The following is an 18355-nucleotide window of genomic DNA, read 5'->3' on the forward strand; positions in this document are numbered from 1 at the left end:
TCAACTTTGTAGGCCTTAAAAAAAAATAAAATAAAAATAATTTATCTCTTCACAGAGAAGTCTGCTTAACCTGAACTAGCTACAACTTCAAAATCAGACCTACTTAAAATGATCTTTTGTTCTAAATGATATGAGTGTATTGTAACAAACCTTCTGAAGGCTCTCCATTGGCTGTTACATCAGGTTCTTCACTGCCATCACCATCTTCACGTTTCAGAGGAATTTTTGATTCCACCTCATCCTGGGCATTGTCATCTTCAGATCTGTAACAAGTGACACACAGGACACCTCTTTAGCTATAAATATACTGTGAACATCACTGTGTAATTGTAAGCTAGTCCTGCACTTTCTGATGCATGAAAATGTGAAGTGTGATAATAATGATGATCAAATAAAGCTAATGATAGCAAATACTGTGGCTTAGCTGAAATAATTATTCCAAAAGGAAGTGGGTAAAAAAGGAGAAATTGCTGGGGAAGAGGGAAGAAGGAAAAGGAAAAGAAAAATAGAAGAAAATAGACATCTTTGGATGTGAAACAAATTCAGAATAAGAACCATGCAATTCCCTTTGCTTGTAAACAACCATATTCTTTAAGCCTGTCTCATAAGCAATGCAAATGATGCAAGATAGAAAACTTAGGTCAAAAATTAACAAATCAATAGCTGCCTAAAATATTTTAAAAGACATGAAAAGTTATAAGAAATATATATACTCAGGAAGATAAAACAATAACGCTTATTGGCATGAACAAATAGTGGGAGAGAGATGTAATTACTGTAAATTGTGCATTAGATTTTTCTTTTGCAAAAATACAAAATTGAGATGTATACAATGTAGCTATAACAATCGTGGCAAACAATCTTTACATGATAATGCAGGGGATGCTCCAACAAGCTGACCTTATATAATTACTCTTGGTGGTGCACAAATGATGCTACATAGCATAACTGCACGTTTACAATAAGGTTACAGTAAGAACTGTTAATGAATAATGAAATTCTCATGCTGATGCACAACATTGAATTAGTAAACAGTTCAAGCTAAGAAGACCTTGCTTGATCTGATGGGATGGAACCTCCATAAATGCTAAGAGCTAAGATGAAACATCACTCACCACTATGCAACAAAGCTTAAATCTGTCATAGGAGGCACAATTTAACTCATTAACACATGCAAAGAAAATAGGAGAATTTACGAGTCAACCATCTCTATTCATTCCCCATGCCCATATTAGATACAACACTCCTTTTACCACTAAAGAAACGTTCTATTTTTGATTTTTTTTAAAGTTGCATCTGCCAGTTAAACCTAGCAGCTGAGCATATTTCCAATATGACAGGTAACTGTGGAATAAAGCATAGAGAACTGATCAAATGTGTTCCTATAATCTTAAACAGTCGATATTTCCACAAAGATAAAAACTAACCTGCTGCAGCAATGCCAGTCATCAAAGTTAAAGCCAGAAGACATTAGTCTTATGGCCAGCTGCCCAACAGACACCTAAAGAGATCCTAATACAGATCAGCATGGCCAAAGAAAACTTCTTCTAATATTTCTTCACAAAAAAACATTTGCAGGAGTCCAAGTCTCTAGTGACACGGCTGACAAAAATGCTTCCAGAATGTAAATCTCCTTCTTTATTATAGTTAGCACAATGTTACTGGATGTTGTTTTAAACCTTCAGAAATAAGACTGCTCCACCCATGCAGTGTGCACTGGCCACTATAGAGTAATATTTCCTTTTATATATGTGTGCTTTATAATATTGTTCACTAAACCATTTGAAATGGCCTACTTTTCATTACGAATGGTTAAATTGTTTTGAACATGCTTTGGGCATGTACACATTTGAGAAGGCTAAAAAGGAAGTCGCTATAATACTTGTACAGTGATGACACGCCTCTTGTAAACACCATTCTCTTTCTCTCTTAAGCCAGTGTATTTTTGGACTTAGAAAAGGAAGCTAGCAATCACATGTGTAAATGTGTAATTTAAGAGCTTTTTAATAGCCTACTAACACTTACTTCACAGTAGCTTTTAACCTAAAAAAAAATATTACTCCTTCACAAAAATTAAAATGGTAACATATAGAAGCTCTGCAAAGTTATTGCACAATATAAAGTGATATCATGAATGTGAATTCCCACTTTGATCTCATGGCTGCTAGAAAAAAACAGATGTAATGAAAAAAATTAATTAATGATGTCTAAAGTAATGTGTCCAGGAAATCAGAAAAAAATTTGTACTGCATTTACCATGACTGCATGAAGCCATGATTGCATTTGGTGAGTACCAACCTTTAGGGTACAATCTGCAAGCCTCAATTCTTGCATTTTCCTATCTTTCCTTGATGGTAGCATTATCTATCTACTTTGTTTTCTAAACTTCATTTCTGGGATTGGACTTGATGATGTCAAAAGCTGCTGTTGAGCAAGATAATGGAATGGCTGTGCATGTAAGCATGAGCATTCATTCCACTTTACAACGTATATGTTTGTAATGCTTGCTTCCAGTAAAGCAGTAAGTAAACTGATACTCAGTTATCTATGGTCAGTGGTTTATGAAGCTTTAAATGTCCAACAAGGCTGCACACATGCATATACAAGAGCATGCATGCATGTCTGCACACACATTCTCTATGACAGAGAGGATTTGTACATGCACTTGTAGTTAAATGGGATGAGCACCCTGATTTTGACAACCACACATCACCACCAACTCAAGTGCCAAACTAGTAATAGCTATAATGAAATTATAGGTGCTTGATTACCAAGTTATCTGATTACCTTCAAATAAGTGAAAACAACCCCCACTGGTTTCTGCTTGTCTGCATTTGGACAATGTTAAATAACAGCCATACTAGTTATTATTTGACTGTACTGCATTTTGCTAGATAAACAAAAGATACTTTTATGCTTTCCACAGATAAGAATATTTGACAAATGCTAAAACACCAATAGCATAGTAGTGATGTGGCCATAAAAGGGGTGAATAGTATTAGTAAGTGATCTGTGATGTCTAGGGGATGAAGAAGTACGCAGACCTATCCTGAAAAATCCTTTTGCTGCTAGGTAGGTAGAAGACTGTTGGATTTTTCTCTGAAAATTGTTCATCCTATTCAGAGTGTATATATATATAAATCGATCTCTCTCCCTCACTCTTTGCAATCTAATCCAAAAGCTCCAGAAAGCACTGTGCACTACTAAAAATTGCCCTAAGACCAAAAATGTTACTCCATTTTACTTTAGAGCTTGGTTGCTTGAGGTACTCACATAAGCAGAGTAGAAATCGCCTATAGCTACTTTTATCTCTAGAAAAGAAGATTTAAATGCTCATACACCTCTACTAGGATGATTTAACTAAAGTCCTTTCCATATATGGATCAGTATGATTACTAATGGCATTTCGTAGATACTACTTAAGTTATTTATACTTGTTGAGAGAACTTTACAACAGAATCAACTCAAAGTGGATAAAAAAAGGTTAGCAACTTTCAGAACTGGTAGAGAGAAAAGTCTATATGCTGCCCTAAAGAGCTGTCAGCAGCAATTTTAGCCTTGCTGATTGGATGGTGCCCCTTGACTACTCCCTGCTAGGAGCCCTCCCTCCACAGGGTGAATTTATCTCTAGCTCCAGCCATAATCAGGACTGACACAGACAGAGCCCATGTGTGCATGCTGTCGGCGTGATGTAACCTCTTCCGCTGCCAAGCACCAGGTAGCAGTAATCAAAGAACTTAAAAAGAAATACAGCAGACCTCAACAGACCCAACATTCCTTCTTTCTTTAGATTTAAGAAAACAGCTCTAATACATAATTATTAAAACCACACTGGTGTCTGGAATCTGATGTTTTACCTAGGGCCAGAACCTTAGGCTATATCAAGGCCAAACAGCCAGCCATTAACTAAGATCTGTAAGGGAGGAGGAAACCTACATGTACAAACTACACTACCTCTACTTCCAGTTTCAGTTTTTCATGACCTCACTGGTTACAGAAAAGGGGCAGTTAAAAGAAGCTTCACAAATGTCATGCATAATATTAAATATAATACAGATGCAATTATATAAATCACTTCTTCTGTGTAGCTTCTAAAAGAAATACAGTGAAACCTCAGTTTTTGTTGATTTCGGTTTTCATCGAGTTTTTTCCTGTGAGAAATTTGTCTCGGTTTTCATCGGTTGCCTCGAATTTCATTGGACCATGGGACCAATGAAACCCACGTGTTCTCCTGCTCAGTCTGGCATTGTTTCTCGTTGCGTCTAGCCAAACAATTCTATTGTTTTGCAGTGATTTGCTGCTTTTTTCTTGACCACAAAGTCAATACTACAATTATATGTAAGTGATTACTGCGTATACAGTACGTGATGTAATGTATTTATTTTGCATTTTTTCAGTTTCAAAATGTACATAATGCAGTAAGATATAATCCCATGCTCAGAACTCACTGTCCCCATTAAATGTTTAGCTTGCTAATAAGTTAACCCCTTCCTGTTAGCTTCATCGTGGGACCAATGAAAGTTTCCAGGGACAGCAGCTCTTTACATTAGCTTTTATATTCATTTTATATTAATTTCTTATTGTTTTAAGTATTAAACACTATATTTATTCTTATAAAATGTGTACTTGGTATGTATGTTGGAGTGTCTAGAACGAATTAATTGGATTCATATTGATTCATATGGCAATAATTGCCTGTTTTTGTCTGCTTTGGATTTTGCCTATTGTTTTAGGATGATGAAAATTGAGGTTTCATTGTACATGTACATATGTGGCATACATCTCATCTTGTGAAGAAAGCAATCTAGCTATTCAAAAGCTTACTGGCAACCTAATTAGTAATTTACTATGAAGTATATTGGGAAATATATGACCATATTTATTCTTGCACTTTGCAACATCATTGCATAGTACTTTGAGATATTTGAGTACAAAAGCATTTTAAAAGTACCCAGTTTGAGTGCACAGGTACATGTCAGTATGCTTAAAATAGTTTGCATGCACAAATGTATCACTTTATAATATTATATAAATATGTCCGCATATATTTATTTGTGTGTGCACACTCTCTCTAACACATACACACAGATGCATGCAAGTACACATGTACACACACACAGACCTTACACCCATGTCTATTGAAGTCTTTTTATAATAAATGTTGCACAAGTGAAACAAGGACTGCATGCATTTGTTCTATAAGGAAGATAGCAGGAGTGCATGTGATTAATAACTTTCCTGAAATTACAGACTGTACACATACACTGCCTGTAATATGTACTGGAATACCCCCTCCCTTTATTTCTACTTCTGAGACCAAATCTGGTAAACCATCAGAAACTGCCCTGCTAGATCTACCCCAAGTATGAAAAAAGTGAAAAGGGGTGATTGCAATACTCTTTAACAGTACTGCAAGACTCATCAATAATTCACTTCAACTTACAGAGAATCACACCTTTGTTTGGCTCTAATCCTGGCAATGGTTTTGGTCGTTGGCTTATCTATGATAAGCATGGCCGAATTCTTTCACTTTTTCATGGCACTGTACAAGTAAAATACAAGAAAGTAGCAGACAAAGCGCTATCAGCACCCAAGCAGGCTACATGTTATCATCTTTTAGAGTCTACCTAATTCTTCTGTGTACAGAAAAGACCACAAATAAACAGTACTAAAGCACCTTGACGCCAAACTGTCTAATCAGCAACCACAGAAGTGTTTGATGGAAAGGAAAGGCTATCTCCTCAGATAGTAAAACTTACCTTGTGTCAAATATTCGTGCATCCAGCATGATGGCACTTCACAGAGACTTTGTGATAAAACAACTTAGTGGCACATTACTCTAGAAACTTCCCACACTAATGTTCTCACAAGAATAGGTCCCTCTTCCTGTTTTCTGAATGGAGCTAGGCCACAAAGCAACATTTGCGGGTCAAGCATCACTTCAGGTTCATAATAAGGAAAAGGTCTTCACACTTTGGCATCAGTTTGCACCAATTTGTTTTCCAGATTCTGTACTCTTGTGGATGCATTAATGTGTGTGTGCATGTATGGTCTACATATACTCATGTGTTTATGCAAAAATACATAGCATTTACTTACATCCAAAATAAGATTCAAGCTACAAATGACAGTTGATGAATGTTAAAATAAATGATTTTAAGGATGATATGCCTGACTAAAAAATACTCTGACAGAATTTAAACTTATTACTGGCTTCACTCATGCACAGAACCAGAAAAAAATTGTTGTTGAGAATGAATGATAATTATTAACATCAAAATTAAGATGATAATTCCACTCTGAAAACATTTTCATTTCCAACTTAATGTGCACTACTCTTCAGCAAATAAAAATCAAGACCAAGAATAAAAAAAAAAAAGGGAAGTAAATAAAGTAGCTCTCAGCACACAACTGTGCATCATTTCTCTCAGAAGCTCCCCCTGCCACCACCCCCGACCTCCCAAACCTCCTTCTGTGGTGCTTCCATACCAAAGATTATGAAGACAAAGTGTGCTCACTACATGACAAGCCAACAGCTAGAGGTGGATGTAGACTTTTCACTCAAGAGGCTGGAAGGCCTCTACGCCAGCATTTCCAGCACTACCATGATTTGCCTTTCTTATAAAGGTGAAGTTAAACTGGGCATCTTCAGGGAACTCTGTGTACTTCCACTGACCAATCTACAGCACAAGAAGTGGCCTTAGGTGAACACTTAGAGCTTACATCCACACATGGAAAGGGACTTTACAAATTCTATTATTATTATTCTCTAATTATATCTACATCTCTGCACATGCACATGAATATGGTGGTTATAATATTGCAAAGAGCATCCTCTATGCCAGTCACATGTTGACATCAATATTTACTGCCAAGGGCATAAACATAATGTATTTAATATTCAGATATTTTTATGAAATGTTTTATGTAATCCTTAATTCCATTCCAAAACCACAGAATTCTGTTAAAAATACACAGTAACAAAATCATGCTATTAACAAGATACTGTTTGAAGTTTCAATTGTAATTCATTTATTGCTCTGACACTGCTGATGAATGTTGGATTTTGATGTTGTAAAATGACATCTGCAATATCTTGCTTTGAAGCTTTATCAACTGGCAAAACATAGGTAAAAGTATAGCTACCGCTGAAATATTGAAGTCAATAAATGAATAAATAATAAATGTGGATCCTTAATCAACACAGGAAGATGAACTGTCAATAGTTTTGGCCATCCAGAACACCACCAGGCTATGTAAGGCTCTATTTACACTGCAGACAGCAGACACAAAGAGGTGCCATTCAGTGGAAGACGAAGGGAAGGTACACACACAGAATGTACAACACATTTACTTCCAGATGTTGCATGAAAGACTAGATGATGCTCAACTGGAGGCTCCTTTAAAACACTTACCCAGCCGGTCATCATGAAAACACTCAAAATCCTTAAGATTTCCACAACCACAAAAAATCCAGTTGAGATATATATATCTTTTTTTTAAATGTGAAACCACAGTTTATCAAATGAAGAGGAGACTGCTAAGCAAACGCCTGAATTTTCTGCTTCCTGGGGGTGATGACCATCAGATTCCCTAGCAGTGAGCATGGACTCTGTCATGGTTTACTTGCGGCATTCCCCAAGCATGCATGTCTGGAGGGCTCACAGTGCCATTGGGTCTCTCCCACTCCCACCCCTGCCTTACCCACCCCTTCCAGATAGGCCCGAAGAACCCGATTGGTTTATCACTGACAGTGCGTTCGGGCAGGAGGGCACAGACACAGGGCACCTACAACCAGACCAGCGCTGAGCTGTCTGCGAGGGTTCTGCAGGATACCGGTAAGGTAGCGCACCCCCTTAGGGCTCCCAGCTCCTCGCGCACTAAACAAGATAATCAAAGTACGGGCACGCCTCTCCTTACAAGAGGTATGTCCCTTTGTTTCGCCGACTTCAACGACCATCTACCATCGCTACTACAATGCGTCCGCAGATCGCCAGGTCGCTTACGGCCGTTCACACTCCTCCTCCGTTTCTCGGTAAAGCAAAACTCTCTAGAATAAAGTAAACTAACCCTGTTAGAATTTATAAAACAGAGGAGGGAGCTTAAGGAGAAGGTGATAGTGGTTTGGAGGGTAGGAGCAGGTAAGGTGGGCGAGGAAGGGATGGAGTAAAGACATACGTTAGGGGAAGAGGGGTATGTTTAGGGAAAACGACGGAAGAAGAGCCAATTAAAGGACTGACTGCGATCTTTGCTGTAGTGCCGGAGACAGGAAAAGCGGTAGCCTGGAAGAGTACTGCTGCTCTTCCGCTTTCCGCCACCGCCAAACTCCAACACCCCAATCCCCTCCCTGCCCACCGAGCACCTGGCTAGCTTCCCAGCGCGCCAAACCTGCTGGTTACAAAGTAATTTACATCATGGTCAAGGGTGTTTTATTTCGCTTTGACAATGCCTCCCCCCCCCCCAAACATTTCCTCTTCCTGAAGTCCGCGAGTGGCGATTCCATAGGATGCGAAAGCGGCCAAATCGACCTCGCAAGTACAAAAGCACAGGTACAGTAGCACGAAGTAATGACCCAGCTGTTCGTTTGTCTTTCCTTTCCCCTTCCAAACCTGCTTCCCAGTTCACCAACCATGTAGTCCTACTACAGCCCACCCATCCCGCTTACTCCTGTATTCTCCCTTCTCTTCTCCTGGGCATCACGCATACCTTTCCTGCACGCGCATTCAGAGGTAGCGCCCTCCTGCTAAGAAATTGAGGAAGGTGCATCTACCTTTGCTCAACCGCTCTCTGGCCATTTTAGAGACTGCTTGTGGCAGGTTATAGTAAAACCATCTGGGGAGGGGGGTAGTTATGAATTGAGGACAAGTCATTGCCTAGGGGCAACAGGGAGAACTCAAAGAAAATTGTCTTCTTTCCAAAATTATAAAGCAGTACTCAGATCCCCCAGTTATTGTTTTACTCCTCCGGGAGCAGGAATTACAAAGCGGTGACAAAGAAACATGATTGTGTCGTGTCCGGGGGGTCTTCGGAAACAACACGCTTGCCCTGGGGAAACGACTTACTCTCGCTTCATAACTACGGCCCGTCAGTGGAGCGGGCGATAGACGAGGTTGATGACTAATCAGGCGTCATGGTAAAACTGAGAAGATGGCACATATTTATCGACAGGCGGCAGTTAGGAGAGGCTAAAGGGCGGGAGAGATGGAGCTCTGGTGCAAAAAAGAGGGTAGCAGATTTAATTTCTGGCTTCAATACAATGGTTAGTCACCACTTAAAACGCTGATGCTCCGTGCTTCTCTCCTATCAAGTGTGTTTTGATGTAACTGTCACAAAAAGTCAACCGCATTAAATGTGCAGTGAGTATAAATGCATCATATAACAATGGCAGCATGACAGTATTCATCTCTTACTCCAAACATAGCAACAGTCTTGAAAAAAACACCTTGTATATAATATCATAACACTTTCTATAGGACTGGAAAGCCGATCAAAAACTTGTATAAATAACACAATAACAAATAAAAAAAACATTGAAATAAAAGCAGCAATGTATGTTGATTCCTGGCACAATATGATTGCTGTTAAGCACCGGTTTTAAGCTATAAATAAATAATAAAATAACAAAAAGCTTGAAAATAACGTTGCTCGCTCACTAACACCAAAACCCCGCAAACACAATGAAAGGTCAACATAATGACAAAGGGCTATAAAATATGAGATAATGCATATAATTTTGTTTTGAATAATGACAATTTCTCTATGAGTGATAAGAGTTCTAATGCTAAAAATATTGAAAGTATTCTTTTTCTGTTCCTACAATGAACAAGAGTTGCATGCACTCAAGCAGCATGAAGTACAGCTTACTATTCGACTTGCCTGGGAATCAACTGCTGGTCCTGAAAGCTGTGACTAACAAACTCGACTGAAGGTTCTCAAGAGACCAAGCGCTGACATCTCTGATGGTGCCTGCTGGCAACACCAGCAGTAATTGAAATAATGAAAACTACCAGAAAGACGCACAAGAGTGACAAACAATGGGTGGGGGAGGGAGAGATTTAGGGAGGTAAGATCAATAGCAGTCTCGGTATAAAAGCGGAGGCTCCAGAACCCAACAGAAGGTGCCTCACTAAAAGATCCCCCGCCAGAACAAAGACCGCCCAGCCACGCCTGACACGTGTAGGTGTGTCCTGCAGCTTGACTACAGACCATGACTGTGCCCTTCCCCCATTGTCCGAACAGACACGCACAGCCTACTTGGCCGATCCGTCAGGCAGCCCTTGTGTCGGTGCTGGGGATTGGAGGATGGGGATGGAGGTTGTGGTGCCGTGGCGGTACTCGGAATCGGTGTTTGATGTCGAGCTAGCAAGTAGTCTCTATCAGGACAACGCTGCCGGCCTTGTAAACAGTGTCTGTGATGCTTTTCACAACGTGTTCGCCACTACGGTGGGAAGGGGTGAATAATGACAATCTGATAAGAATCTCCAGGTGTTAGCGTCTTGGAAGAAAAGGAATTAAGACCACTCTAAATATGTCTACCGCATCACTTCCGACGGCAGAAACCGCTAATGCTTTTTATTTAGCTCATCTCTGGGTTTTTACTTTTGCCTCTAATGCTTCCTCCGTAGCTCCTTCCGCTGTTTGTGCGTAAGTCCTATCCAGATACATGACTGCATTTCACTAAATTTATATGGATACACACAAAGGTTGCAAACGACACATAAACCCATTTGGAGCCAAGGCAACCAGCGAATTTCGAGACGGAGACAGGAGCAGCGGGATAACTCAATGCGTTGTTTCCCTTAGCACGCAGTTGGGGGTTCCCCCAACTCCCCCGGAATGAAGACATTTAGCTAGAGTTAAACTGTGTCCTTAATTCAACATGGAATAAACAGCAATAAAGCTAAACATGCCGGGTTCAGTAGAATTCCACTAATGCTTACAAAACAGATCTTTCTGAGATGACGACATGAAGTTCACATTGTGCCTGATCACTCACACTACAGACCGTTCTCAACCGGGCAATTGTGGACAAATGTTTGACCAATCTTGGAATAGTTTTAATATAGCCGTCATAAAATATTTGCCACACTTTGCTAACCGTTGGTACGTATTGGTTAAGAACGGCCGTAATACTAATAATAGCGTCAGGTTAGAGAGAGCTAAAACTACTGGATAAATCATGCGATGTAACAGAACTTGCTGAGATCACCACACAACTGCCATTACTGCTCGTAAAACCTATAAACCAACATGGAGCCCAAACTGATTGACACCCCCTTCCTTAGTTTTGAAATCAATAAACTAAAACTAAGAAAACAAAATGCATGCCACATTCACAGTTTATGAAAAATATGAAATACAGTGACAAAGTCCTCTAATACTGAGACCATATCACAAGTAGAAATATGGCAGATAGTTTAAACCACAGCTAGATATTTGTATTTGATCAGTGGTAATATCCTTCCAATGATACAGAATCTCCATTCTGTTCTGGAAAAGGACATTCCTGGTCACAAAGTAATACAACATGCAAAATCTGTGAAAGTTATGTTTAATAATCTCCATCCTACCATCTCCTGTGCAATCTGTAAATTTTTCACATGCTTCCATAGCTATAAATGACATGCGTTTGTGCTGCTGATAAAAGCTGAAAAAGCCAGCAACTACAGTGAAGTTTTCCATTATTAATGGTGTGCATAAGTGTCAAATTTTGTTGTCCTATAGGTTAAGGTAAAAGTGACCCCCTGACCTTTTTCAGTCATTGAAGAGTGAGGAGAGACCATACTTTCATGGGATTAGCTCTTTTATGAGGGTGGTGCCCATCTCTTCTCCCTCCTTGCCTTAACTTCCCCAACCCTCTAAGGAGTCAGGTATCCATTCTCATGTAGGCCAACTGGGAAGTTTGTCATGCCACAAAGATATCAAACCAAGATGTCTTTGGGTTCAGACACCAGTGGTCTAACTACTTGGCTATTTACTTTACTGTTTTGTAAAACTGGTGGCTTATGAAGATATGGCACTAAGGGCACATCATCAAAAGGTCCTCTTATCCCCAAACACCATCAGTTAAAATACTTTGTAAAAGACAAATTAAGACCAATAATTATTTTTAAGATTAAAAGTATGAGCTATAAGGATTAATATATATATAATGCTGAAAATAATCAAATATTAAATAACAGAAATCTGTTTTGTTTTACACTAAAAAAGTAATTCTGCATAGTGTGCTTAGAATCACCACCCACCACCACTGTCTTTGATATGCAACTGGCTAAACCATGCCATTAATTCTACTTGCTTTTCTAAAGGACCCACAACTTCACAGGTCATGGGCACTTCTGTAGCAAAAACAATGTATACAAAATTGTGATGACCAAACTATATCATTATCTGAAATTTCAAAGGTTTTACTTTCTTTCGTTTTTCTTTCCCTTTTTTCCTTTTTTGTTTCTTTGTTCTTTGCTTTAGTGCTCTGTTTAACATCTTTTGAGCAGGTGATTAGGTGATGAGTAGCAGGGAAGTTCTACACTGATATATCCGCTCCTTTCAGCTTGATCGGCAGGAATGGCCAAGAAAACCATGTTATAAATATTTTTTGGACAGCCAAGTTAGCCATGACCCCTGAGAATTTTATTTTGAAAAGCAATTACAGCAATGCCTTTATTTCTTCAAAAAAAAAATATCTTCACTTTTTGTTCTCTCTCCATTCAAGATTTCCTCAAAGTTATTTTATGAATGCATATTTTACATTCAATTCTTAGTTTATCATTCATTCCTGACACCATATCTTCTATCTGATGAGTCTTTTGACATTTCAAACTGCTTTGTGATGATTCTCCTGGTACACGAATCACCACTACTGCTACGATAGAGATACAAATGGAAAATCTCTTTCCTTTCATCTCGCATATACTGAGAGCTGTAAAAGTGGGAGGAATAAAGAAGGGGTAAAGTAGAGCAAAGAACTTACTTTTTTGCAAAGGCGGTGACATTCAGACCAACTTCTATTGACTGCGAGTTCACTGGTGAAGCAAAATCAGTCACCATATCTCCCCAGTCTGGTTCAAGCGGAAAAGGTGCTGATTCCGTGGATGGTGCCTTATCCTGTAAAACATCCTCTGTCACATCAGGACAAAGTGCCGGCACCTGAGCAGCCTCTGTCTGCAATGGCTTTGAAGGCAGAGTTGCTGCTGGAGGTGGTGGGGCTACCCGTCTGGGGACAGGGTTTGGTTTCTTGGGAGGGGGTGAAGGTTTACCAAGTTTAGGTTTGTCATCAGCTGTCACATGTTTGTCTGTACGAAAACGAAAGTGAGTTGTGCTTTCATAAGGTGGAGGGTCTGGAATGTTAGAATATGAAGCATAAAAGTTCTGTGTATCACCTTCACTCTTTATTACCTCCTCTGCTACATTGTTTGTATTTTGTTCCAAATCAAATGTCACTTCCCTGTGAACTGCCTGAGAAGTAACATAAGTGGTAGGGATGTCTTCAGTCCTGGATTGACTAGAGGCACTCATATGATTTGCATATCTGGAGTGTCGGGCAAGTCCACTTACATAATTTTTCTCGTCAAAAGAAAATCGTTTGGTTGCATCATCTCGCTTCCTTCCTTCCCAAGACCTGCGTTTGGACTGCTGCACTTCTTCAGCATCAGCAGTTGCAAGCATTGAAGAAAGGTAGGAATCTGCCCTTTCGATAGCAGCCTCTATTTCTTCCTTACTGAGTCCTTTATTGCTTTCTGGGGAGGTGGCAGGTTTCTTTTGTCTCATCCTGACTACAGAAGTATCAACTCCATTTTCTGGTTTGGTGGTAGATGTGGAATGTGAAAATGAAAGACTTTCAGACGCTGATTGCCTATTCCTCCATGGGGAATGTTCACGTTTGGGTGGAGGCTCTACACGCTGTCGAGTAGAAGCTCCCGTCACCCTGGCTCGCACAGACTTGAGTTCATCTGTGCCACGCTCTGGCTTGTCAACATTCTCAACAGTCTTCAGCAAGTCCAAGTTCTTTATGTATTTTCCAGTTCTGTCACCAACTCTGTTAGCACCAATGACATCTGGCTGTGGCTCTCGATGTGTGCGAAGCATGACTGTAGTTGATGAGACGGATGAAGTCTGAGTGACACTAGGTTTAGAGCTGAGATGGCTAACAGAAGATTTTGTACATGGCTCACTCTGCTCTTCTTCCTCTGTGTTATTTGCAGGGGTCTCTGTCTTTGGCTCTACAATACCATCCTTTCTAAGAAAGTCTTCTTGAGAATAAATGAAGCCAACATCACTGATTTTTGAGACATCATCAAAGCTGGAGACTTTCCTAGCAACAGGACTAGGAGGTGACCTTGGTGACAAAACAGGTGGAGGAGAAGATGGGGTGTGAACTGGAGAAGTTTTGCGGCGCATAACTTTCTCACGCTCCTGGGCCAGGCGCGACTCTTCCTCCATTTTAGCAAATAGCATGCGAGTGTAGTTAAAGCGCTGGACATGGTTAGTTGCTTCCAGCAATGAGGACTCTGGATGAAGGGGTAGGAGATCAGGTGCTGAAGGTGAAGAGGAAGGAGACCTGGCTATCCATGATGACAGAACAGAATCCCTGGAGCCAGACAAGGCTGCATCCCCCATTTTCTTCCTCTTTGACTCTGGTGATCTGCCTACATCCACACTTAAAGAAGGGCTTAAAGAAGCAGAAACAGATACAGCTCCAGAAGTGTGATGGTTGTGATGATGATGGGAGTCTGTCAGTCCACTTCCAGGTACTGTAGTGGACACTGTTGTGGACCCTGTGGTGGACCGACTTCCTTGACCTGTGCCTGTCATACCTTCTCCTTGTGCACCTTGAAACATTTCTTTAATTCGGCTGACTTTTGATCCAAAACGACCTTTGCTGCGATGGTCAGAATCTTCAAATTTGGTTCGAAGATTGAGGAATGCCGACTGTGAAGGAGGTTTCTGGGCAGCAGGCTGGGTTTCAGCATCAGGACCATATTTTGTGCTTCCACTCCGATGCCTGCTTGCGTGTAAAACTTCATCTCTACAGTCCTTGACATGTGCCTGAGCCATTCTTTTGTTTGTTTGCTTGTTTCCAGTGGTTTGAGTTGCATGAATCAAGTGGCCAGCAGAAAATGATGAAAATAAATTCTAATGTGTTTTGGAGACCATAAAGAAAATAACAGAAGAATGCATGTCACTCAATGGACATGCTGTTGAGCTGTCACCAGCAACAAGGGAGACCTGAGCCATTGCAGTTGATCAAATACTGTACAAAGCAATAGCTGGTGGTTGGTCTGAATCTGAAGCCTGATCAAGCAAAGAAATCTGATAACCCTCCCCCTGGAACTAAAGTTAAAAAGTGAACTGCCAAGTACCAAACATGTCCGTGACTGATAACTGCAGCCAGGACACAAGACCACTGCTGATGACAAATGACAAAACTAATGAGGCCAAGGGTAGGGCAATTTATTCATGATGGAGCTCTTCTTTGGATTTCACTTGGGCTCCGATCCCTGAAGTGGTCAGCTCATATGGCAACAGGCATCTTCTGAGAACAGAAGTAAACAACTGCTTCCATTCTCCTTCATCTTACTGAGTTGTTTTTAGCCATCTGAAACACAACAAACAGCAAGCACAAATCAAATGAACAGCAAGACCTTGTGAAGTATTAAAAAAGTCGTCCTACAACTTTTCAATGTTACAAGTGCAGAAGTAGCCTAGCTCAACATAAAGATCTCTCTGGATCACCTTTATTGACAAGACCCAGCTTCTTCTGGGTTGGTATGTTTGGCAAGAGAAGCAGGCTTGGCAGGGGGAGTGTGTGGCTTTGACAAAAGGAGTGAAGGGCAGGATTTGCATATAGATGTGTGTGAGTGTGCATCTGTGTGTGCATGCATGCATATTCTGATTTTAGCAGGCATTAAAAACATGCTTTGCAACATCCATTGAGTCAGAAAAAGGCAGAGTTTGCACAACGTTTATAAATAACCCCACACCAAAACCTATAATCTATTTCAGCCTGAATGCTCTTACTACATTTTATACATGCAGATTTCTGTAAACTCTACTTTTTAATATGTTTTAAGATAGTATTTTAAAATATAATAGTAAATGTGAGTGCATATGCATGCATACATATGTGCAAGTGTATGTAGGTGTGAAAATCATCTATTTGTGATGCAAGATATGATGATTCAATCTATAAAAGGTGTTTAAAGTTAAGCATTAGATATTTTCATTTCTTTGCGTTACTGGTTTCTGTTTAAGACATTCTGAGACAATCACTTGGGTTGGGACAGAGAGAATTCTTTCTTCATTACTTTAATGTCTTTTCTTTTCCTCTTCTTTTATTTTGTAAAACATAAAAACCCAACCTTATCTCTCACGAAGACCACACATGAAACATTCCACCTACCAACTGCACAAATTATCTGAAGCACACAAAAATCCATTCCTTTGTGTCATGGAATCTCTGGAATGCAGTGCAATAAATACTGATAGGGGAGTGCCAAGCTATTTATAAGTATATTTGGGGGGGGGGGGGGAGCTGATGATAGTAGTAGTCATGGGTAGGTGGGGGACCGGCATGATGTGTTTAAAACTGAGCTAAATAATTTGAAACACCTGTGCAGCAACTATACCAACATGACTTAATAATATGGAACACCTGCACAAACTTATCTTCGTTTTTAAACAAAAATTTAAACTCCACGCCTCTTTGCAACAGTCTGAAAACCAAAGTCACAGCAAAGTGCAATCAGTTGTTGTCTAGGCAGCCTGTCTTAACAAGTTCTATGTCTGACAAGATTTCTTCTGAAGGGATGAGGCAGGAAATGCTCGTGTGCATCATGCTTAATGAAGGAATACATCAACAGCTGTTTTATGTGCTCACATCAGCCTTGTATTATCTTATACCTTGAATAAGAAATTCCTTTTACTTAACATGCATATATTTGCATGCATATGTGTGTGCCTAAAGGCGTACTTTATCTGACAGCATCATGACACTAAGACAAAAAGCTGTCAAGATAATATTTCTTCCTACCTCTGGAAGTCACTAGTACTATTTTCCCACACACGCACGGATTCATTTACGCATACTCAGATTCATTAACAGAGAGAGAAAAAAAAAATGTTGTACCAGGTTACTAAAACAGCATAACACGCTTTATCATCAAAAAATGACACGCCCGTCCCTGCAGCAAGTCACATTATTGATCCCAGGAAAATGACACTAAATGCCAGGAATGTGCACACATACACGCAGACAGCAACGGGTCAGAATTTCTAGCAGCTGCTGCTGACGTCACGCCCACACCGCCCAACTGACTTCAAAACCAGCACTTGACGTCGCCTCGTCTGGCGTCTTCCTCCTCTCCGACACCCCTCCGCCTACTCTCACCTTCTCCCCAACGTTCTTTGTAACTGACAGTCGCCAGGTGAGTCGCCCCTCTCTGCGTGCCGATATGCACGCAGCGCTTCTGCCTTGAATTGTGTCTCCCCGACATGCGCCATGTACATGTATGGGGCTCTGGCTTCCACGAACACAATTGATGCGAAAGAGGATAAGGACTATAATATAAGGATAACAATAACTAGCGACGTACGGGTGCGTTCACTATACATGCGTCGAGTACGGAACGGGTGACGCTCATGCCCATGTCTGGCCAGAAGTTCTAACGATGCTGAGATTCTAAGTTTAACGGAAAGTTAAGAATACCATCTGGCAGGTGCAGCCAGCTTTCGCAACCTACACGTGTAATGAGATAAATATGTATGCATATAAAGTTGATCACTACCACCACAACACCGCATGTTGTCTTCTTCGTCATCTGTGGGAGTGATCATCCTGCATCCTTTTAGATGTTCTGTAATGAAGCGATTTTTTTTTTAAAGGTGAATCGGTTTATGAATAAGAAGATACACATCCTCGATGGAAGTATTCAAAATGTCGATGATGCCATTACAAGTCTTCCAACAATATTCGGTACCGATTCAAAACGATGACGTAATGACTGTAGTATTGATAAGTTTTCGCAGGAAATTGCAGACGGATGTACAGTCAAATGAATAACAATGCGTGTAGGGTCTAAATCAAATAATAAAATAAATAAGGAGAACAAGGAAAAAAAACATTGTACGGCCACAGAGGAATGAACCGCTGAGCTAGTTTTTTTGTTTTTTGTTTTATTTGAGCGGGGGGGTGGACATACCCAAGTGCTGGATGGGGCAGCTACAATGGCTTCTGTTCACAGCCCCGTGCCTGTCAGTGTGTAAGTGTCGCTGCGTCCTCCAAGCGAAACGAGCAAGGAGTGGTGGCAAGTCGGTCCCCTCAATGAATCATTCCGCACTCTCGTCTGGTATCTGTGTC

The 18355-nt window shown here is 40.4% G+C and overlaps 1 protein-coding gene across 14 annotated transcripts in view; it reads right to left on the reverse strand.

Moving 5' to 3' along the window:
• Positions 1–18355, reverse strand: part of LOC112568395 (neurabin-1-like) — a 51977-nt gene that overhangs the window by 28902 nt on the left and 4720 nt on the right. For 6 of the 14 annotated variants that reach the window (XM_025245874.1, XM_025246119.1, XM_025245797.1 and 3 more), the window contains exons 2-3: positions 12971–15595; positions 151–263 (exon numbers count right to left, since the gene is read on the reverse strand). In XM_025245874.1, coding sequence (XP_025101659.1) covers positions 151–263; positions 12971–15054 — 2197 coding nt within the window. In that variant the 5' untranslated portion in view covers positions 15055–15595. Of the gene's footprint in view, positions 1–150; positions 264–1427; positions 1487–5443; positions 5543–5759; positions 5906–6518; positions 6652–7415; positions 7633–12970; positions 15596–18355 lie in introns of those variants that run through there. The other 8 variants (XM_025246575.1, XM_025246342.1, XM_025246496.1 and 5 more) reach the window with 8 other exon arrangements.

This window comes from Pomacea canaliculata, linkage group LG1, assembly GCF_003073045.1.
Source record: "Pomacea canaliculata isolate SZHN2017 linkage group LG1, ASM307304v1, whole genome shotgun sequence".
Taxonomy (NCBI): Eukaryota; Metazoa; Mollusca; class Gastropoda; order Architaenioglossa; family Ampullariidae; genus Pomacea; species Pomacea canaliculata.